The sequence below is a fragment of the Micromys minutus genome (assembly GCF_963924665.1).
Source record: "Micromys minutus genome assembly, chromosome: 6".
In the NCBI taxonomy this organism is placed as follows: Eukaryota; Metazoa; Chordata; class Mammalia; order Rodentia; family Muridae; genus Micromys; species Micromys minutus.
In genome coordinates, this window is record NC_137975.1 from 2,616,254 (window position 1) to 2,641,352 (window position 25,099).

The following is a 25,099-nucleotide window of genomic DNA, read 5'->3' on the forward strand; positions in this document are numbered from 1 at the left end:
ATATTTTATACTAATATGGGTTGAAAAAAGTGGTGAGAGGTTAGGGAGATGACTTCGGTAAAGTGCTTGCCACGAAACAGGACCTGAGTTCAGATTTCCTGTTGCCACAGAAACACCAGGCAGAGCAGCATCTGCCTGTAATCCTTGTGCTGTGGAGGTGAGACAGGCAGATCCCAGAGCTCAGTGGCCAGATTCTATCTCAAAAATAAGGGACAGTAATTGACATCCATTGCTAGCCTCTATAAGCTCATACATGCGTGTTCACACACACACACACACACACACACACACACACACCATAAAAATGGCTTCACTCTCCTACACTGATAGGAAACAGGGTAAAAATTTGTTACAGATACCTCATTATTGAAACATAGTTGGGCTTACCGATACTCAGTCTGAGAAACACAATCATAAAGTTCCTGGGCAGTAAATTTGACATTTTTGTTTACCTGAAAAAAAAATCCAAAGTGTGGTTACCAGCGAGCTGTGCTGGACTGAACGAACAATGAAAGCACAAGCACAGTGGGGCACCGAGAGCAGAGTCGGCTCCTCAGTCACGTCCTCAAAGACAACCGGACCAGCAACAGCCCGTTCAGTGGCCGGATGTTAACACCAAACTATGTGCAAACTTTAGTCCTATTTTTACGACTTACCTATTCATTGAACCAGAAATAGTAGAAATGAGTGGACCTGAACGTAGTGCAATTTGATTTGAACGCGGATTACTGTGGGATCCAACCGGACAGAGAAAATACTTCTATAAGCCAGTGGAAGGTCTACTTTGGGGGCTGGAGGGATGGCTCAGCGGTTAGAGCACTGACTGCTCTTCCAGAGGTCCTGAGTTCAAATATCAGCAACCACATGGTGGCTCACAACCATCTGTAATGGGATCTGATGCCCTCTTCTGTCTGAAGACAGCTTCAGTGTACTCACATACATTAGATAACAATTTTTAAAAGGTCTGAGTTAGGAAAAGGTTTGAATTACAAGTGTTTCAGTCTTTTCCCCTTCCCTTCGTTCAGATTCACTCATTCCTTTTACTCCTCTCTCCCACTTCCTTATGGTTCTAGGAATTACTTCATTCATGCATGCTATCAAATGCTCTACCTTAGAGATATTCCCTAGTCCACAAACATTTTCTGAAAATCTGTTTATAAAAAAACCCTGTTATAACCCAGAGACTTAATTTATAAAACCATAAATGTAAAAATCTATCATTCAAATCCTTCTTTGCAATGTCACTCTATGTGGGCCTGCATGTTTGCCATGGTGCAAGTGAGTCAGAGGACTGACGGCAGGGATGAAGCCCCATCACCAGGCTTGCCGTGTGAGCACCTCTGATGACCTAGTGTGTGCAGCGACTCACTGGTCTGTTTCACGGCCTCTGCCACACTATCAGTGCTGGATCCTCACGGGTCCTCTCAGATAGCTCACTACTGCCCCACGTCATGGAGATCTCGCAGATTTAGATCTGCAGGACTGGCTCCTTCACAAGCTCCAGCAGTTCCTAGATGGGGTGAATGTTGGGGTGGACCAACTCAAAAGCCCTGGATCTGGGCCTGGGTAGGAGCTGAGCTGTTCATTCTGCCAGCTCTCCAGCACTGCCAGCCTTCCCTGTACAACTTAAATATATATAAACAAATAAGAAAACAAACATTACTGGCAAATGTGTATGACACTAAGAAACTTTAATTTAGACCAGCCTGAACCAGACAGCAAGATCCTTGCTCAAAGGAAAAAAAAAAAATCTGCATTTAAAGAAAATATCCTGGAGGAGCTGAAGGGGTCTCCAACCCCATAGGAAGAACTAAATTATCAACTAACCAAACCCACCACAGCTCCCAGGGACTAAGACACCAACCAGTGAATAAACATGGAGAGACCCATGGCCCCAGGTACATATGCAACAGAGGATGGCTTTTTCTGACATCAATGGGAGGAGAGGCCTTTGGTCCAGTGAGGGCTCGTTTGCCCAGTGTAGGGGAATGCCAAGGTGCTGAGGTGGGAGAGGGTGGCTGGGAGAGGGAGCACCTTCATGGAGGCAAAGGGAGGGGAAGGGGGGATGGGATTGTGGGAAGGGGATAGCATCTGAAATGTAAATGCAGAGAATGTCTAATATAAAAAAAAAAGTTGAAAAGAAATATCAATAGCTATCTTATTTATTTATAGCCAAACAATATATAAATATTATATAATATATAAATGCTTTTCATACCTCATACTTGATTAGAAAGTTATAGAGAGTCTCAACATCTTGGTAATTACTATTAGGAGCCAAAATCCTAAAATGAATAAATAAATAAATTAATAATAATAATAAACAAAAGGACCATTAAAATTAATTTTAACAAATCTTTAATTTTCTCCTTCAAACATATACATGTCACTCATGTTTATCAAGTTTATTCAAAAGCTTTTCCGCAATTTCTTATGGGTGGGGTCAACACAACACGAGGAAGTGTACTGAGGGTCACAGCATTAGCAAGTTTAAGAACCACTGATCTAGAAGAGAAGATGCTCCGTGAAGAACGTAGGCCAAACCACAAGAAGTCAATCCCTCTATGTCAAAAATCAAACAAACAAACAAAACAAAAAACCTTTATTAGTGACCAAGCATTCTATTCATGACAATTAATTCAAATTCTGAGAGTCATTTCTAAAACTCCAACTTGAAGTTTTTAGGGTCACTAATAAAATGTTTTGTTTCAACAAACTAGTGGACTCCAGATACAAGAAGGCCAACGTGTCACCTGATCCTTCTTCCTAAGGACAGGGCCTCGCACTATAGAGCAGCCTGACTCCAAGCTGGTGCTCTTCCTGCCTCAGTTCCTTGATAATGCTGCGAGCCAGCACTCTCTGTGCCCACTGAAGACCGTTATAAATGATCTTGTTCATGTGCAACTCAGCTATCCCAATACCCCAATTAGTAAGTCAAAAATCCTTGCCTATAAAATAAATAAAATTTTAAATGTAACGATGACTAAGCGTCAGGGAATCTGAAGATGCTGTGATTATGGCCTCTTCATTAAGAAAGCAGGTATGGTGGACCTGTGTCTGGATGAACATGGTCTTTTCCAATGTTAAAATGGAGCAGGACTTTACGCAAAGCCCTAGAGTTGATCCCCACTTGAAAAAAAATTGGGCAAGAGAGTAATTGACAACTAACTTTTAGAAATGTCATAAAATCACCCAACAGAAATACTGCAATGTCACATCTTATGTCTGTAATTGTTTTAGAAAATAGCCCCAGGGTCTCAGTGGGTGAGAGAACACTTGCAGCACACACAGATCATGAATGGGAATCCCTAGCACTACGGAAACAGCACTCCTCAGTGTTGGGGGGGGGGGGCGCCCACTAAAGCCTGCGGTCTGCCAGCCCAGCACCAGCCTAGCTTCAGGACTGTCTGTCTGAGGGGAATACGGCAGACAAACGGAATAAGACACATGTGCCATCCTCCTCTGGCCTCCACATACATGTACAGGTAGAGATACCTGCACATGTACGAATATAATATACTATACTACACACGGGGGGGGGGGAGAGAAGGAGAGGGAGGGAGAGAGAGGGAGAACATGCAAATATGGTTGTATTGCAAGATATTTCAAACCAAAACTGTAAGATGCAGTGGAGGTTTCAAAACAACTAGTAAGAACCATCTTTTTGTTCTTCTCCCCTCCCTCTCTTTCTCCTGGCTCTCTCTTCTGTCTGTCTCTCTCTCTCCTGTGCCCCCCCCCCCACAACCCCAACCTCTGGCTGTTCTGGAACTCAGATATCTGCCTGCCTCTGCTTCCCAAGTGCTGGGACTAAAGGCATGCACCACCAGGGAACCTGACCTTGGCTTCTAACTTAGCAGCAATTCATCGTTCTCTCTCTCCCCCTCTCTTTCTCTCCTTTTCTCCATCCCTTCTCTCCTCCACTCCCTCTCCATCCTGTTTCTTCCCTTTCTTCCTTCCTCTCTTTCCTTTAGGACTTTGTTGACAGGGTCTCATTATGTAATTGCCACATGGGGTTGTCAGCATGTGCCCCTACTCTTGCCACATACCTAGAACACTTGCACTGGTGCTCTGAGTACTGAGTTTCCATGTTAAGATATGTACACTTATGGTGTGCCCTAAAGTGCATCTGTAAAGACCTTTATTAATGTTGTAGGAATATCGGTTATGCACAAAGTAAATGTATACTTTTAATAATCCTCTATTAAAAGTAGAACATACCTGATTTTTAGAATTTTTAATCTAACTCCACAATAATTTTTTACTCTAAATAAAACTTTAATATTATCTTTATTTACTCACAAAAGGTTTTGTGCTCATAAAAGTAACTGTTCTAAACTAAGGGTGTAGCACAACTGTAGAGTGACTATCCAAAATGTATATTGCATGGCTCTTGCTTTCAACTTTTATCACAGTCTACAAATGGGTAATGGACATTACTGCTTTTTAAAAATCTTTAAAACACTTTTTTTTGTTTATATAAGAAGAATTATGTATGTTGCTCTAAAAAAACAAAGCCAGTTACTAAGTCTATTGCAAATGAGGTAATTAATTTCCTCTCCACCCCTATCCCCCACAAAAAAGCATAAGAATCAGTGATATTGGTATACTTTTTCAGGTTTATACAATCTTCTCCACTTCTGTGTCCTCAGCATTGAGGTTAAAGCCATGTGCCATCATGCCTGGCAAAGAAGTGCGTCCTTCCCACCCAGATCCAACACTGGTCTCCCAAGCAACAGGCAGGGATACCCATTGCTATACTAATGAAGAAAGAACATGACATATTAGGATTAAAGAAAAAGATAACTTCAAAGTACTTTAGTATGCATCTGGAAGTAGCATTAGGATTTATATCTAATAAAAACTGGCAGAGAGTAATCAGATGCTAAGGAATAAATCTGGAATTAGAATGCAAACTTCATCTGCATTTGCATCTTTAATTTAAGAAAAAGTTACTAGGCCATCTTATGATAAACAAGCACCATATATACTACTTTTAAGATAAAAGGAAATGGCTTCCTGCTTCCACCTGCACCTGGAGCCCTCAGGACTCAGGATCCTTCTGGTTTCCTTCTGTGCCCTGGAGCTGACCCTGTGCCACAGCTGGGAGAGAGCTGGTCCATTAGCAGGGCTGACTCACAGGAAGATCACGCCACTGTGAGAATCAGCCAGACCGGCTAATACCAGAGATAAGCAGATGGCGAGAGGCAAGTCCAAGAACCTAAGCAACATAAACCAAGGCCACTTGGCGTCATCAGTCCCAGTTCCCCCACCACAGCAAGTCCTAAATGCCCCACCACACTGGAAAAGCAAGATTCTGATTTAAAACCACAATGATGATGTTAGAGGACTTTAAGAAGAACATAAATAACTCCCTTGAAGAAATACAGGACAACACAGGTAAAGAGGTATAACCTCTTAAAGAGGAAACACAAAAATCAACCAAACAGGTGAAGGAATTGAACAAAGCCATATAGGATCTAAAAATGGAAATAGAAACAAACGAACAAACAAACAAACAAAAAAAAAACCCATAAAGGGAGACAACCCTGTAGATAAAAAGCCTAGGAAAGAAGTTAGGAGTCATGGACACAAGCATCACTAACAGAATACAAGAGATGGAAGAGAGAATCTCAGGGGCAGAAGACACCATAGAAAACACTGACAATAGTCAAAGAAAATGCAAAATGCAAAAAATCCAGGAAATCCAGGACATAATAAGATCAAACCTGAAGATAACAGGTATAGAAGAAAGCAAAGATTCCCAACTTAAAGGGCCAGTAAATATCTTCAACAAATTATAGAAGAAAACTTCCCTAACCTAAAGAGAGAAATGCCATGAACATATAAGAATCCTACAGAAATAGAAATAGATTGGACCAGAAATGAAATTCCTCCCGTCACATAATAGTCAAAACACCAAATGTTCAAAACAAAGACAGAGTATTGAAAGCAGTAAGGAAAAAGGTCAGGTAATATATAAGGCAGACCAATCAGAATCACACCAGACTCTCCACAGAGACTGTGAGCGACAAAAGACCCTGGTAAATGACATACAGACCCTAAGAGCACACATGCCAGCCCAGGTTACTATATCCAGCAAAACTCTCAATTAACACAGACGGAGTAACCAAGGTATTCCGTAACAAAACCAATTCTACACATTATCTTTCCACAAATACAGCCCTACAAAAGAAAATAAATGGAAAACTCCAACACAGGGAGGGAAACTACACCCTAGAAAAAGCAAGACAGTAATCTTTCAACTAACCCAAAAGACAGCCACACAAATATAATTCCACCTCTAACAGGGAACAACAGTCATTGGTCCCTAATACCTCTCAACATCAATGGACTCAAATTCCCCAATAAAAAGACATAAACTAACAGACTGGACATGTAAACAGGACCCATATAGGGCTGCAGACAGGAAATGAACCTCAGCGACAAAGACTGACACTACTTCAGAGTAAAAGCTGAAGTATCTATCCTAATATCGAATAAAATCGACATTCAAACAAAAGTTATCAAAAAAGATAAGGAAGAACATTTTATACTTATCAAAGAAAAAAAACAGCAAGATGAAATCTCAATTCTGAATATCTATGCTCCAAATGCAAGCGCACCTACATTCATAAAAGAAACCTAACAAAAATTCAAAAGACACATTGCACCTCACACAATAATAGTGGGAGACTTCAACACCCCAACTCTCATTAATGGAAGGATATATCATACAAACAGAAACTAAATAGACTCAGTAAAATTAACAGAAGTTATGAGCCAAAGGAATTTAACAGGTATATATAGAACATTTCATCCTAAAACAAAAGAAGATACTTTCTTCTTAGCACTTCATGGTACCTTCTCCAAAACTGACCATATAATCAGTCACAAAACAGGCCTCAACAGATACCAGAAGACTGAGATAATCCCATCCATCCTATCAGATCACCATGGACTAAGTAAGACTGGTCTTCAATAACAAAAGCGACAGAAAACCCACATATACATGGAAGCTTAACAATGCTCTATGCAATGATAACTTGGTCAAGGAAGAAAGAAAGAAGAAATAATCAAACTCAAAGCTGAAATCAACCAAGTAGAAAAAAAGAACAATACAAAGAATCAACAAAACCAGGAGCTGGTTCTTTGAGAAAATCAACAAGATTAATGAATCCCTAGCCAGACTAACTAGGGGGTGTAGAGAAGGTATCCAAACTAACAAAATCAGAAGTGAAAAGGGGAGGCATAACAACAGAAACTGAGTAAATTCAAGAAATCATCAGATCTTATTACAGAAGCCTATACTCAACAAAACTGGAAAATCTGGATGAAATGGACAAGTTTCTAGACAGATACCAGGTACCAAAGTTAAATCAGGATCGGATAAACCATCTAAACAGCTGCATAACCCCTAAAATAGAAGCAGTCATCAAGTCTCCTAACCAAAAAAAAAAAAAAAAAAAAAACCTTGACCAAAAGGGTTCAGTGTAGAATTCTATCAGACCTTCATAGAAGAACTTAGTACCAATATTCTTCAAACTATTCCACAAAATAGAAACAGAAGGAACACTACCCAATTCCTTCTATGAAGCCACAATTATGCTTATACCTAAACCTCACAAAGAGCCAACAAAGAAAGAAAACTTCAGACCAATTTCCCTTATGAATATTGATGCAAAAATACTCAATAAAATTCTCAAAAACTGAATCCAAGAACACATCAAAACAATTATCCATCATAATCAAGAAGGCTTCATCCCAGAGATGCAGGGATGGTTCAGTATATGGAAATTCATCAACAAAATCCACTATATAAACAAACTCAAAGGAAAAAAAAAAAAAAAACCAAAACACATGATCGTCTCATTAGATGCTGAGAAAGCATTTGACAAAATATCACACCCCTTCATGTTAAAAGTCTTGGAAAGGTCAGGAATGCAAGGCCCATACCTAAACATACTAAAAAATCAATATACAGCAAACCAATAGCCAACATCAAATTAAATGGAGAGAAACTTGAAGCAATCCCACTAAATAAGGGACTAGACAAGGCTGCCCACTCTCCCCCTATGTATTCAATATAGTACTGGAAGTCATAGCCAGAGCAATCAGACAACAAAAGGAGGCCAAAGGGATACAAATTGGAAAGGAAGACATCAAAATATCACTATTTGCAGATGATATGATAGTATACTTAAGTGACCCCAAAATTTCCACCAAAGAACTCCTACAGCTGATAAACAACTTCAGCAAAGTGGCTGGATTATAAAATTAACTCAACCAAATCAGTAGCCTTCCTCTACTCAAGGGATAAAGAGGCTGAGAAAGTAATTAGGGAAAACACACCCTTCATAATAGTCACAAATAATATGAAATACCTTGGTCTGAAACTAACCAGGCAAGTGAAAAATCTGTATGACAAGAACTTCAAATTTCTGAAGAAAGAAATTGAAGATCTCAGAATATGAAAAGATTTCCTATGCTCATGGATTAGCAGGATTAATACAGTAAAAATGGCCATCTTGCTGAAAGCAATCTCCAAATTCAATGCAATTCTCATCAAAATTCCAACTCAATTCTTCATAGAGTTAAAAAGAACAATTTGCAAATTCATTTGGAATAACAAAAAAAAAAAAAACAAAAAACAAACAAACAAACAAAAATAAAACCCAGGATATCAAAAACTATTCTCAACAATAAAAGAACTTCTGGGAGAATCACCATCCCTGATGTCAAGCTGTATTACAGAGCAATAGTGATAAAAACTGTATGGCATTGGTACAAAGACAGGAAGGTAGATCAATGGAATAGAACTGAAGACCCAGAAATGAACCCACACATCCAAGGTCACTTGATCTTTGACAAAAAAGTTAAAAGTGGAAAAAAAGATAGCACTTTCAACTAGTGGTGTTGGTCTAACTGTTAGCATTTAGAAGAATTCAAGCGGATCCATTCTTACTGCCCTGTACAAAGCTCCAGTTCAGGTGGATCAAGGTCCTCCACATAAAACCAGATACACTCAAACTAGTAGAAAAAGTGGGGAAGAGCTTAGAACACATGGACACCAGGGAAAATTTCCAGAACAGAACACCAATGGCTTATGCTCTAAGATCAAGAATCGACAAATGGGACCTCATAAAATTGCAACGCTTCTGTAAGGTAAAGGACACTGTCATTAGGACAAAATGGCAACCAACAGAACGGGAAAAGATCTTTCCCAATCCTACATCTGATAGCGGGCTAATATCCAATATACACAAAGAACTCAAGAAGTTAGACTCCAAAGAATCAAATAACCCTATTAAAAAATAGGGGACAGAGCTAAACAAAGAATTATCAACTTAGAATATTGAATGGCTGAGAAGCACCTAAAGAAATGTTCAACATCCTTAGTCATCAGAGAAATGCAAATTAAAACAACCCTGAGAAAAAAACTCAGGTGACAGCAGATGTTGGCAAGGATGTGGAGAAAGAGGAACACTTCTCCATTGTTGGTGGAATTGCAAGCTGGTACAAGCACTCTGGAAATCAGTTCCTCAGAAAATTGGACATAGTACTATTTGAGGACCCAGCTATACCACTCCTGGACATATACACAAAAGATGCTCCAACATAAAAGAGAGACACATGCTTCACTATGTTCATAGCAGCCTTATTTATAATAGCCAGAAGCTGGAAAGAACCCAGACGTCCTTACAACAGAGGAATGGATACAGAAAATGTGGTACATTTACACAATGGAGTCACTAGTCAGCTGTTAAAAACTATGACTTCATGAAATTCTTAGGTAAATGGATGGAACTAGAAAATGTCATCATGAGTGAGGTAACCCAATCACAAAAAAAACACCCCTAGTATGTACACACTGATAAAGTGGATATTAGCCCCAAACCTCTGAATACCCAAAATACAATTCACAGACCACATTAAGCTCAAGAAGAAGGAAGAGCGAAGTGTGGATGCTTCAGTCCTTCTTAGAAGGGGAAATGTTCTCAGGAAGAAATACAGAAACAACGTTTGGAGCAGAGACTGAAGTTAAGGTCATCCATAGACTGCTCCCACCTGGGTATCCATCCACCAAACCCAGACAATATTGCTGATGCCAAGAAGTACATGCTGACAGGAGCCTGATATAGCTGTCTCCTGAGAGGCTCTGCCAGAGCCTGACCAATACAGAGGCAGATGTTCGCAGCCAGCCATTGAACTGAGAACAGGGTTCCCAATGGAAGAGTTAGAGAAAGAATTGAAGGAGCTGAAGAGGTTTGCAATCTCATAAGAACAACAATACCAACCAACCAGAGCCCCCAGGGACTAAACCACTATCCAGAGAGTACACATGTACAGTCCAGCTGCACATGGAGCAGAGGATGGCCTTGTTGGACATCAATGGGAGAAGTAGCCCTTGGTCCTGCCAAGGCCCAATGCCCCAGTGTAGGAGAGTGTCAGGACGGGGAGGCAGGGTGAGTGGGGGAGCACCCTCATAAAAGCTGGGGTAGCGGGGATGGGATAGGGAGTTTATGGAAGGGAAACCGGGAAAGGGGATAACATTTGAAATGTAAATAAAATATATCCAATTTTTTAAACAGGAAAAAAAAGATAAAAAGAAATAAAGCTAAAAATAGCACTGAGCAGGTGCCTGAAAATGAACAAAATGCAACTAAGCCACTTTAATAAAAACAAATGATAATGGATTTCAATCAAAGACTTATTTATTTTCATTTTATGTGTTTTGTCTGCATTTAGGTATGTGGACCATAAGCATTTCTGGTGTCTGTAGAGGCCAGAGAGGGCACTAGATCCCCTGGAAAAAGTGTTACCCAAGGATGATTATGAGCTGCCCTGTAGGTACGGTACTAGGGGCCAAACCAAGGTCCCTTGTAAGAGTAGCAAGAACTGTTAAGCGCTGAGCCATCTCTCCAGCCCTGAAGTTTTCATTCAAATGTCTGAAGAATTAGAATGGGCACTGGATAGCTCAGTGGTTAGGAGCACTGACTGATGGCTCTTACGAGAGGAGCCAGGTCCTATTCCCAGCACCCATGTGGCAGGTCACAACTATCTGAACTGCAGTCCTAGCCTCCATGGCTGTCAGGGACCCACATAACTTATATGCAGGCAAAATACTCACACGTGTAAAAGAAATACAGTGATGAGATCATGATGATGCTGGGGATGACAATTTACACCATGTCACTGTACCCATAATTCTAGCACTCAAAAAGCGGTGTCACAAAACAAACAAACCGAGTTCAAGGCCAGGCTGGGATACATACTGAAATCCTGTCTCAAAACAAAACTTTGTAATTTTGGTAGTTTCTTTTTGATCACTGAATGATGAGATAAGCAATATCTTATCTTTTTTTTAATTCATGTTGTCTCTCTAGAGATTAAAAAACAAACAAAAATGCTAGAATGTACTACTGAAGAGAATTTCTACACAAATCCTCTGGGAAACTTACTAAAAGTACAACTTCCTCCTGTATAGACTATGTATGGATATTCTTACTTAAGTAAGTGTAGATTAAGATTGCATTTTTATCAAGTTCTCTTACAAACAAATCACAGAGCTGGTTAAGGATACAATTCCTCATTTTCAAAGCATAATAATCTATACAACACTGAAGAATGTGTTTTTTACTTACATCTTCCCCTGAGACTGGGTTTCTTGACATAGCCCAGGCTGGTCTTAGATTCATGATGCATCCCAATCTCATTTTGAACTTGAAATCCTTTGACCCAGTCTCTCAAATACTAGCATTACTTTAAAACAACCCACAGCTTAAGTTTATAAAGCAATTAATATGCTAGTGGATGTAAAATGATTGCAAGAAGTAACGAACATACTATGCAATATTTCCAAAGGTTTTTTTAGATCAGAAACACTTTTGTCAAGGAACTCTTATGTATGGTTAATTTATAAATTAAATTTGATTATTGATTATATAAAAAGACATAGTATGTGTGGCATTCAGTTCTCTGTGCTTTCGGAAATGCTCTAGCAAGATTGAGATGTATATCTAGCACATAAGAGGGCACTACTGCATCTGTTGTTGTTGGAAGTGGTGGTGGTAGTGGTGTTTTGAGACAGGCTGGCCTGGAACTCCCTGATCTACCTGCCTCTGCCTCCCAATTGCTAGGATGGTGTGTGTTGCATACCCCCAACAACCCCACTCCAGCCACTACTGTATCTTTAACATGACTGTTTCCCATGTTGGAATCAGAGGTTGCTCTGTACTTATCTTTGGTTCCCTGGTACCTACTATGATGTCAACCCCAGCTGGTGCTTATTAAGTGTCAAGTGATTGAAGACAAATTTATAGCCTTGCTTTCTTCTAGGTCTTGTAAAATATGGTTTTATACACCCAACGTGAGCAACAGTCACTCTGGTATTTATTCTTATTACTTGAAGTTAAAGGATTTATTGCACACAGAGACTGTATTTGACTCATGTTAGAATCTGCCATGTGTTAATTCACTAATAACACTGGCAAGACTTTGATAACTATTTATCCTAAAAACTGTTTAGACAAACTATGATCCAAAATGAGAAAAAATACCCTTTAAATATTAATAATGAGATGATTTTTAAAACCTATAAAAGAAAAACTATTATTTTCCAAATATGACAAATATTTAAATCACACATGTATAAAATCTCAACAATCATAAGATCATATTGCTTCTCACACTGTATTTCAATTTGTTGTATTGTGAAATTGTGTCTGAGGAATTAAAATTAGTATTTGTTTTAGAGGAACAGTGGTAATTAACATATTTCTTTCATGGGCAAATGTGCCCAAATGTGCCTGGTCCTATCACAGAACTGTAATATAAAGTAAAAACAAAACCCTTCAGGAAGTGAGTATCTGGTATTTTTTTCCTATAAAAGGAAAAGGTAGAAACATTTTGTGTTCTAAGCTAAAAATCCGTATTAGCTACAGGAAAGAGAGAAAGGTAAATCTAAAAGCCAATCATATGTTAGGTGCAGTAGCACACGCCTTTAATTCTAGCACAAGGAGGCAGAGGTAGGCCTGACCATCCAAGGCTGAATAGAGACTCTATCTCAAAAAATCCAATACTTTGTAACTTGCTAGAAGACTTCTTACAGACCTAATTTAGGTTTATAAAATTTAAATCTAATACAAGGTTTACCTTTGAATTCCTTCAAGAATATCCTTCACAGCCACCATTAACTTTTGAAGATATATAAAAGCTTCTTCAAAGGATGCTATTTTTGAAGTTGTCAGGGTTGAACTTGAGTCCAGTGTTTGAAATACATCTGTGCTAAAAAACAGAAAGAAAATATGTACCCACTTAGTACTTGTAGGTGTTATCACTGATGGCATATAAAAATAATATGATTAATCTTATATAAAAGGTACATTTTACTCTAAAAGGCCAAAGAGATGGAGAGGAAGTAATACTATTAACATACATTCAAGTCAGTACTCAAAAATATAAACAGAAAGAATTAGATTTCTAACTAAACAAAGAGCTGGAAGTTTACTCTTGTAAATTAGTAATTACAATGATCAGAGAAACCTTTAATGTCTACTCAATAAAATACTAAGATTTTTAAAAACTGTCTATACTATATATATGGATAAAAATTAAGACTGGTACTACGGTGCATGCCTTAATCCTAGCATTAGGAGGCAGAAGCAGGCAGGTTGAGAACTGCTGATCTAAAGTAATGGAGCTCATTTGAAATAGGGCTCTAGCAATGTAAATGGTTAAGCTAAATGAGGGCTGGATTAGACTGGGTCATAACCTCTCCATAAAGACAAAAGTGGAGACTAGAGAGATGCATTTACGAGGTGGGGACTGAGGCTGACCACTGGAAGACAGAAGGGCACGGAGCAGGTTCTCAGTTCGCACTCCCTCCAGTCTTTTGCTTTTCTAGTTTTGGGCATTTATAACAGTTCTTAGATTGTTATTGCTTTAAGATATATAGTTTAACAGTGATTCATTATGGTACCTCTGAGAAACAACTCATATGCCTAGAAGCAAAGGTAGGCCTACAGAACACCAACATTAACTACAATACCCTTTACGGAGCAGCATTAAAAAAACACATAAAGCCGAGCATTGTGGCACACACCTGTAATAACAGCACTCTGTTAGACTTATCAGCTTCAACAACATGAAATAAACTATTCAACTGGTTAAGTAGTCAGTTTACAGAAAATTATCAACTGTCAAAAGCAGTATTTATTTATTTATCTATTTATTGTCTTTGTGTTCACAGTAGCAATAAAATTCTGAGTCACTGAGAATAGTAATGACAAAGGTAACAAAACTGTATTTATGAATCATTCTGTAAACTCAAACATACATATTTAAACAAGTGCCATAGAAACTTGAATGATAAATCTCTGGAAAGCCTTGCTTTGTTCTGTTGTTTTCAAGACAGGATCCTATGTAGCCCAGGCTGGCCTCCAAGCCATAACTATTCTTTCTCGGCCTTCAAACAGTAGGATAACAAAACTGTGTCACCATGCCCAGGTAAAAGATTATTTTTTTGACCTCAATTAACAGTCCAAACACTCAAACTCCAATCTCCTCATAAATAGACAACAAAACCTGACCTGGTAAGTTCAAACTGCATTATTATTATCAAGCCACAAAAATGATGGCATTTATAGTTGTGCATTAGAACTTGTCTGTTTCTTTTCCTATTGCTCTAATAAATACTCTGACAAAAGCAATTTAAGAAAGGGGTTCACTCTAGTTCACAGTTCATGGTAGAGTACTGACGGAGCTGCAGAGCTTAGGTGGCTAGTCATAGCACAGACACAGTGAGATGAACACGCTGCTCTCTGCTCCTGACTCCAGACACCCAGAACCCAGCCAGGGAATGGTGCTGCCCACAGCTGGCAGATCTTTCCACCGAAATTAAGCAGTCAAGATAATATTCAACAGGCATACCCAAAGGCCCATCACCCAGACATTTCGAGATTCTCCCAAGCTGATAACACTAACCATACACATGTTCTACTAACTTTGTGTAAGAATACCTACCAGACCTCCAAATAAACATTTTTATATTAAAGAATTATATTAATGAGTTCCACTGCAATTCTGATATACAACTAGACTTGTGATAAAAAACTAGACTATATAAATATGTGTTGTTAAGGCAACATAAACAGTCACTTGCTGAAATGCTATTACACAAAGTCTATTATCCAGAAACAGCACAGAGCGCTCACATGCAACACAAATTCGTGAATACTGTATCAATGCCTATGTCTTCAAATGTCTTAGATAGATAGGGTTTGTCTTTAAAGCAGTCTTGCTACTTCCTATATATGGTAACTTTCTGTAAACAAGAGTACTGTACATGTATTTCTTATTTTTTAAATAAAGCTGAAAAAATAAAAATAAAAAAAGTATCTGATTAGTCAAAACATCAAAAATATGTTGACTAGAAAAACAAACTGATTCATAAAAAAATTATTAAATCTGTAACACAACCTTCATTTCACACAGCTGCAGTTACCTTTTTTATGATGGGTTAGAAAGCCGAATGGCAGGTCATAAATATGTTTAAAAAAAAAGAGCCTCAAGAACAAAGACAAATGGGTAGAGAAAAGGGCAGACAGATGAAATGAGGCCCAGGGAAATATGCAATATAAACACATGCTTGTGTAACATTTTTAAATAATTGGATATACAAGTAGACAAATAATGAGCTCCTATAGTCAATGTCGTAACAACCATTGAGAACAGGTATTTCAGCAGACTGCCAATACACTCTGGTGCCTTTAAATCAAACAGATGATCTTAATCCAAAATAATAGTAACACTGGACCCTGAACCAAAGTCATACTACTTGGTAAATTAATTACATAAAGATTAAGTGTACATGTTTCTCTATCCTAAAATCAGTGGTTTTAAGTTATGTAAGCTGTTCTAACGGCACCTTATTTAAAAAACTACTCAAAGGGAATGTAGCCAGGCATCAAAACACCTGTCTACAACACAACTGGTCCCAAACACTGGGGAAAAGAAGGAAGGAAAGTAGCAAAATGGCTTAACAGGTAAAGATGCTTGCTGACCTGAGTTTCATCTCTGGAATCAGGGTAGAAGGAAAGAACCCATTTCTACAAACTGTTCTCACCTGCACACACAGAGACTGCCACACCCACACAGACACAGATATAAAATAAACACTACCCAAGAGTGAGCTCTATATTTTTTCATGTCAGAATTCTAAATTCAGTGCTTTATGTTACATAATAAGGTAGTAATAAATTCCCCTTTCAACAACAGTATTTATTTAGTCTTTTATGAATTTTCTATAACCCAAGGAAGTTTTCTCAAGTTATTCCCAGTTTAATTACAAGTTTGCAACTTTCTACTTTGTTGAATCAAGCTAAGTGACTCACTTCTCATCCTGATTACATCACAGTCACCTGGAGACATTTTTAATGTGCTCTCAGATTTACCTTTCTCCTACTGAATCCAAATTTCTAAGAATAAAGTTTAGACATAGACACTTTAATCCTGATGTTCACCCCCATTTAAACATAAATATTTCTAATGTACAATCTGACAAAAGGCCCAGTATGACAATCCAGCACAATAAATGCATAACCCAAACACTAACATCAGTGGAAATGGTAAGAGCAGAAACCCCATAAAAAGCAAACTTGTAATGACAAAGTTGAATGTCTTGGGAATTTAGTACCTGTTCTGATATATTGAGGTCCAAACATTCTCCAGGACAGACCAGATTTCTTGATGCCTGGTGAGCTGGGGAAGATGAGACTCCAAGAAAACAGAGACTTCTTGGTTCTGAAGCTTCATCGAGGTATCTTCCTGCTTCTTAAGTATTGTGCTTTCTGAAGAACTTTGCTTAAGTTTTGTCTTGACCTGTGACATAGGCATTACATAAAATGCATACCAATCCTTCAGAGCAAAGACACCCGCTTTCCAGACAAGCTGGCTATTCTTTTGTTTTCTTTCATATGTACAGAATATTCCTATGAAAGCATTAGACTTAGGAAAATATTTTCCTTTTCTATTTAAATCAAATATGCTCAACTTATTTACTATAGCAACCTTTCTTATCTAACATGCAAATGTCAATCAAGAATACTGTTCAATATATTGTTATGGAGAGAGTTACATAAAATAGGATGATTGAGTAGGGAGGATGGAAGAAAAGGGCAAAGAAGGAAACCTGGAGAAGGACTAACACTAGACGCCATTTGAACCCATATAGAAACCTACTACTGTAGAAGCTTCAAATATATGAGAGGAATCTAAACGGAGTCACTAAACAACTGGGGAGACAATACCCCAACTAGACATCTTATGTCAGCAAGTAAAATCTCCAGTGCTAGAAATGGGTTACATCTTGTTCAATTGTTAGTCAAAGGAACCCCATGGAAACCCCCAAATTATTGCCAAAGCTATTAATTATCCTCTACAACAATGGTAAGGCCCTATTGCTGGAGACAACATTTACATATACCATGGAACATAGAGACGTTGAGCTGGTGCCTAATGGAGCCCACACTACAAGTGACGAGTGCTCAGGTACTGGAAGGTACACTGCATGCTAGGCAGGAGAAAGGAGTCATCAGTATTTCCCAGTCACAATATACTGGCACAATGGTGACACAAATGTTATGGGAATAACCAACTACTTTTCTGATTGGATTTAAAGCCCACTCTTAAGATGGAACCCATCTCTGATACCACTAAAGTGGTCAAGAACCTGAGACTAGACAGGTCATGGGCCTATGGAAAACCTAGTACTATTATTATTCTGCTAAACAAACAAGAACAATAAAATGATGCTTAATGGCAATACTGGAGGACCCAAAGTTCAGTGCCCTGCTCAGCCCTCATCAGAGAAGCTTCCTCCTGCACTAGATGGGAGCTAACAGAGACCCACAGCTGGACAATGTGCAGAGTGAGAGACTTTGGAGCACTCAGTCCAGAATAAAATTTCTTCATCAATGCCCACCCTCTCCTTAAGCTCGAGGCTCTTTGTGGAAGAGGAGCTGGGAGAACGTTAAGGCCAGAGTTAATGTATTACCAAAGAAACTGCAGACACGGTGACACACGTGGACTTAGAGACACGGGCAGCACACACAGGACCTGCACAGGTTCAGACCCTCCAAGCACTGAGAGGGTCAAGTGGACAGAGGCTCTCATGCCTAACCAGAAAGCTATTGGCAATTGACATAAAGGCACATAAAGGCAAATTAGCTTTCTCCAACGGGGTCTCGCTGAATATATTTACCATACTTTAAAGCTAACCCCATTGCAAGGAAGAGTTGACCAACACAAAACAATACTTTATTTCTCTAGGGTTGTTTCCACACGAATAAAAGGATGAGTTCAAAACTCATCAGTAACTCAACTTCATGTCTTACCATTTCTATGTTTTAAAATGTTTTAAACAAAATGTCTAACATTATAAATAGTAACTATTACTATTTATGCAAACAAGCTCTCCCACCGAGCTATCTGCCTACAACCCAGATAACTCCTTTAATTACAATAAACATTTAAAACTAAGCATTTACCTATTTCTCTTTTGCTCGGCTCTTAAATCATGAATACACACAATCATTCAAGTGGGGCTTTTAAAAAAAATAAAAAATAAACACTTACCTAGCACTTACTATCTGCTAGGAACTAAGTATTTCAGCAACTTAGCTCATTCTTACAGGAATTCTAAGAAATTATTATTGTACTTATTTTTACAAATAGGGGCAGTAAAAAACAAAAAACAAACAAACAAACAAAAAAACCGAAACAGCAACAAAACCCCACAGGTCAGGATCCTGAACACGCAAAATCTAAAATTAATCAACAAAATTGTTGAATTATTTTAACACAGCGGCTCATCAAAATTTTCTGGTGTCTGGAAAGCTAATAAGACATGGATGTTTGTATCCTTTTCCTACTTCTAGCCCTCTTAGATACATAGCTGAAAATGGGGCTAATTAATTGTTTCAACTTAGGTTTCTCAGAAGCAAATACATGATGGATATTCTTGATAAATAAGGATACCTAATTAGTCAAAACTTCAAGTTGTATTACGATATTTTATTTTGGAAAGAATGTATTTATTGTTTAAGTTTCAGATATAAATATTTAAAACATGTATCAAGGGCTGGAGAGATGCTCAGTGGTTAAAAGCACTGACTGCTCTCCCAAAGGTTCTGAGTTCAAATCCCAGCAAACACATGGTGGCTCACAACCATCTGTAATGGGATCTGACGCCCTCTTCTGGTATGTCTGAAGACAGCAACAGTGTACTCACATACATAAAATAAGTACAACTTTTAAAAAGGCATGTATCGAATATAAATGAATTATACAAACAATTCTCAGTAAAATATATTTTAGAGTTCAGGATGTATCTCAGTTGACAGACACTTTGGATAACCAGTACTACATAAACAAGAATAACAGTATTCAGTTATAATTCCAGTATTCAGGAGATAAAGGTAAGAAGATCAAGAACTTAAGGTTAGCCTACATTAGCAAATCCGAGGCTAGCCTAGGCTACATGAAACCCTGTCTCAAAAAAAAAAAAAAAAATCAAAAAAACTTGTTTTTTAAAATTATTTTATGTGTCTGAGATTTTGGCTGCATACCAGGTACATGCCTGGTGTCTGAAGTTAAGGATGGTTGTAAGAATATGAATGCTGAGAACTGAAACGACATCTTCTGCAAGAGCAACAAACGCTGAGCCATCTCTCCAGCCCCTTTTTAGTGTGCACAACTTTCTCTTGTCCATAAATGAAATAATAAAAAATCCAGCAAGAAGAAAATAAAATCTAAAATGTATAGTGGTGCATATCTATACTACAAAGTTCTGAAAAGAAAAAACATGCATTTGAGACAACGTGAATCATGTACACAAATTCTATCTCAAAAATAAATACAAACAAACAAACATACGTACATACATACTTCAACAACTATTGTGACGTAACTTCTATAGAAGGTGCATGCCCCATAGCCCGTGATCAGACTTGCCTATGTTCGATTGTACTTGGTATTTACTTAACGCCTTAGATACTAGACCTTTTACTCTTGAGTGTATGAGAAGCTGCTCTACATGACAGTCTCTGGTCTCTCACCTCTGCCAGTATTTGTAGTAGTTTGTTTACTTGAGCAAAGGTCTGGGGAAGAATTCCATCATAATTTGACCTTGTACTGAAGGCATGTAACAACCTTTTAGAATCCTGAAGCAGGAATTTCACTGTTGTAAAATCCACTGCCTTGTTTGCTGGCAAGAGAAAAATGAAGAGAAAACATGAAAAACAGGCATACAACACAACAATCCCTTGGGACACTACTCAAGTATTCACTTCACAATTTAAACAGAGTAGACATTCATATGTGCACATCAGAACTAATGTCTCTGGTATAAAAAGCAACAATTGAACACATTTATTCATAGACAAAGTGTTCATACTGACTCTGGTATTCTGTTTTCAGATTCTAGTTTGTTGAACACAGTCAATATCAATGGAAAAGAAAGTAAAAGGAATTAATAAATTCCGTTTAAAAGGGTTAATCACTAAACAAAAGGTGCAAGCACAGAGTTTTCAAGGCTGAAGCTGTCTCACATCCAGATGACTACTGTAAAGGTGAGTCACATGTTAAGAGGCAAGCATGTTTATCAGATATGGCTCCTGTCATGACTCAACTTGAAGTTCTATCACATGTAAAACAAGATTTATTGAAAATGCTATATTATTTCTTTGTACAAAAGAGCTCAGTTAATGATCAAAGAAAGAAAAGACGATTGTAGCCAAGACTTCACTTTTTTCATACTCCCACTCCCACACCAAATCGCCACTTTCCCTGGTGAGAACACTTCTAGTTTGAATTCCTCTGGGGAAAAGTGAAAGATGCCGCACATGGAACAGACTGTAGAGCTAACGGACCTCACTGTTACAGCTTCCTTACAGAGTGCTTCTCCAAGGCAGTTCGTGTTTAATAGAGCTTATACCCTTGAACCAATTCAATTTCCACTTAAAATTCCGAAGGAAAGCAAAATAGGGATGAATTCTATGCACAGACAATGAAAGCGAACTGACAGAAGGACGAGGCTTGGTGTACTGAGGTCACACCCACGTACAAGGCAAGAGCTATGGACACTGCTATCCACAGACAGTGAACAAAATTATACATCATTGTGTTTTTAATTTAAAATCATTTTAAAAGCTGGAAATGGTGATGTACACCTGTAATCTCAGCACATGAAGGCGGAGCAGAAAAAAAAATATGGGTTCAAGGTCATCCTAAACTACATATTAAATTCAGGGTCAGCTCACAACATAAGATCATATCTCAAAACAAAATTACCTTAGAGAAGAAGTTATATTTTCTCAATAAGCCACTAAACAAAAGGTATCAGATTTATCCAGACCAGGAGCCAATAACTAGGCACCCAGTGACTACAAAAATAATTTTTAATAGAACATACAGCCAAGCCAGGCAGTGGTGGCACATACTTCAATACCAGTAGGAGGAAAGCAGAGTCAGATGGATCTCTGTGAGTTCAAGGCTAGCCTGTTACACAGAGCTACAGAGGACAGCCAAGATGACACAGAGAAATCCTGTCTTGAAAAACAAAAAGAATAAAAGAAGATATAGCCACCATATCAAATAACTACTACCCATCACCTTTTAGTTACATGTAAGGGCAGAGTACTGCTCATCCTTAAGAAGACAATCACACAATAGCAGCAGGGCAAAAGTTTTTGAAACCATCTATAATAATGGTATCATTGTTAATGTTTATAGACATCATGAATATATAAACTTTATTAATATATACTTTAAAAGCGGCTCGTGGGGCTGAAGAGATGACTCAATCAATAGTTAAAGTATTTGTTGTGCAACCATGAAGATCAGAGTTCAAATCCCCTGAACTCCTAGAAATGCTGGGTAAGTGTGGTGACCCACACATGTGTACTTCTAAACTCAAAGAGAAAAGATGGGCTCACCACAGGAAGCTGGCTATCAGGAGCCATATTGGTAAGCTCTAGGTTTGGCCGATTCCTCACTCCCCACCCCACCTTTTGAGACAGTGTCAAAAACTGACCGACCAGCCAAAAAGCCCTAGGGACCCTGTCTCCACCTCCCAAGCACGAGATTACAGGCACAAACTACCACACCCAGTTTCTTTAAATGGGTGCTGGACTGAATTCAATTCTTCATTCTTGTTTTGCAAGCATTTTACTGACTGGACATCTCCCTAGCTTTTCTAATGTTTGCATGCGAGTGTGCGTGCACATGTGTATGTTGAGGTACCTATGCATGCATGTCCTTAACATCCCCAAGTATTCCTCAATTGTTTCTCTACTTTATTTTTTCAAGCAGTATATCATCAAACTTGGAGCTACAGCTGAACTAGTTGGCTAGCAACCCCTTAAATCTACTGGTCTCCATCTCCCCAGCACTAGATTAGAGCACACCACCCCTTACACTTCTACAGCAAGTACTTTACCTACTGAGCCACCTTCTCAGCCCATTTTTGGCTGTTTTTTGTTTGTTTGTCTGTCTGTTTGTTGGGAAGAGTCCAATATAGCTTAGGCTGGCCTTGCATTCACTATGACAGAAGTTTCTGGTCCTCTTGCCTCTCCCTCCCAAGAGCTGGGATTAACAAACATATGCCACCACACCAGTGCTTTAACGAACTTCTGTGAAAGAAAAGACTCATCATACCTTTAGAGAGATTTTCATGCAGGCTCTCAATAGTTACAAGCAAGTTATTTTCCATAACTAATCCAAATACAGCCAACCAATGCTTTCTAAAGCACTGTAATAGATTCATTAGAGTCCATGGTGGTTTCAAATACAGCACCTAGAAAGCATTACAAAGTCATTATCTACTGATTTATTTTACCTACTATGTAAACATGCCAATGTAGGAACTTCTACAGCTATCCCTAATAAAAATATAGCTAGTCAGACTAATTAAGAAGTACTAATCACAATTTAAAATTTTAAGTCTATTACACTGATTTTTATAAAATTCATATTATTCTTTAGTTTCATAACTTTTTAGTACACAAAGAAAGCAAACTGTAATTAGTGAAACAGCATAGTTTTAAACCAGAAAGTTACCTTAACTTACCTCTTTTTAAAATTAATGCTTTTTAAAATGTGTATGAGTTTTTCTGCATGTTTGTGTCTCTGGTCCCCTCAGAGGCCAGAAGAAAACATCATATTCCCTGGAATTGGGGTTACAGTGTGGGTGGTCATATGGACACTGGGACCTGAACCTGGGGCCTTTGCAAGAACGAATGCTATTAATGACTTAGTAGCCACTCTAGCCTTTCAATTTACTTTTCTATATGGTCCTTTCCATAATCAAAATACTTCATACTACCAGAGGGAATCTATACAGAAAAAAATAATCAAATGGTACTATCATTTGCTACACTTACAAGGACATATTTATAGATAACTAATAAACATAAATAAATAGACACACACGGTTTATGTGGCACTGGGAGTAAAGCCTCTAGCTTCATGCATGCTAAGCAATCATGCTCCCAGCTCAGCCATGAGTCCTCGTGTGAGACTTGTAAGGATTCTAGACCAAGTATTCATATGCACAATAATTATTAGCTAATTAAAAAAAACAAACAAACACACACCCTTCCTCATTTTTCCTAACTTATTTATTTTGCTCTATTCAAAGTAAAATAAATACTATATAGTCCTAACCTTTAAGAAATGTTTATCATATAATTATCAAAAGGCAGGCAAAATGGTTCAGCATATTAAGGCATTTACCACCAAGCTGATAACCTGGGTTTAATCCAAAGGACCCACATGATAGAAAAAGAGAGCCAATTTCTGTCAACTTGTCCTGATTTCCACAGAAGCACCATGACCAAACACATGCTTGCACATATACACACACTTGTGCACATACATACACAAACATAAAATATATAAAATCAATTTAAAATTTTCTAAGTTATAAAATTTAGAGAAAATGTGAAACATGGATTACTGTAAAGCTTTTTAATTTACAAATACCTTTTAAGATAACAACCATCAATAGTAGAAAGAAATTTAAACAAATATAGTTAAGTAGGTACCTCCATCCAAAGATTTCCAAAAGCAATTTTCATTTCTGTTTCTAATATTGACGATAAAGCTGTACCGAGACATTTTTCAAGATCACATATAATGCGCTCAAGCAGAAGGGACAGCCCAGAGTCTGCAGGGTCTTCCTTACAGGTCTCTCCTACAGGTGGCTCTTTAAAACAGAGTTCCAGGTGTTACTACAGGAGGACGTTCTCTCTGGTTTTGTTTAGGGGTTAGATTTCAAGCAGTACAAGCAGGTTTCAAAGTTCCAATATCACTGAGGACGACCTTGACCTTTGGGTGCTCTTGTCTACCCTACCCAGTGCTGGGACCACAACCATGTACCACCATGCCAGGTTTGTGTGGGACTAGGATCCATCACGAAGGAGGAGATGCTAGGAAAGCACTTTACCAGTGGCTACGTCCTCAGTCCACACTCAGGATTTTTATTTACCAAACCAACCAAACAAACAGCCTAAAATGTTTTTTTTTACTCAAATAGAAATATTAGAGGAAAATATGTCATTTAAGTAAATTCAATTTTATTATTTTCTTTGTGTGTGTGCAGAAATCGGTTTTATTTTATATTGCTTATCTCTGAACATTAAAGTTTTGGTTTTTATTATTAAAAAAATCAAAACAAACAAACAAAAAGACAAAATATATTCCAAAATAAAATAAAGGAGAAAAAAATAAAAGAGTCCATTTTGTGTTAGCCCTGGATTATAGCTGATATACCCAGCGAGACTCCACTGGAGGAAACTGATTTTCTCTTCTCCAGCAGGTACCAATCACAAATAGTTTCTTGGTCAGGGGAAGGACTTTGTGTCCACTCCCCTTCTCAGTGCTGAGATGAATTTTAGTATTTTCAAACAGAAGACTTACAAGAATGCCTAGTTTTCTGTTTCTTTTTAAAATACCTAGCAGTTGTACCAAAATTGGTGTTCTTCCTCAAAACAGTACATTATTTCAATTCATTATCAATAAATCATTTTAAATCACCAAAGTT

At 38.1% G+C, this 25,099-nt stretch overlaps 1 protein-coding gene across 1 annotated transcript in view; it reads right to left on the bottom strand.

The window, feature by feature from the left end:
* Positions 1-25,099, bottom strand: part of SWT1 (SWT1 RNA endoribonuclease homolog) — a 48,588-nt gene that overhangs the window by 2,371 nt on the left and 21,118 nt on the right. The window contains exons 13-19 of the mRNA XM_080918038.1: positions 24,102-24,262; positions 22,714-22,852; positions 20,115-20,263; positions 16,694-16,878; positions 13,153-13,284; positions 2,219-2,285; positions 388-452 (exon numbers count right to left, since the gene is read on the bottom strand). Coding sequence (XP_080774164.1) covers positions 388-452; positions 2,219-2,285; positions 13,153-13,284; positions 16,694-16,878; positions 20,115-20,263; positions 22,714-22,852; positions 24,102-24,262 — 898 coding nt within the window. The remainder of the gene's footprint in view (positions 1-387; positions 453-2,218; positions 2,286-13,152; positions 13,285-16,693; positions 16,879-20,114; positions 20,264-22,713; positions 22,853-24,101; positions 24,263-25,099) is intronic.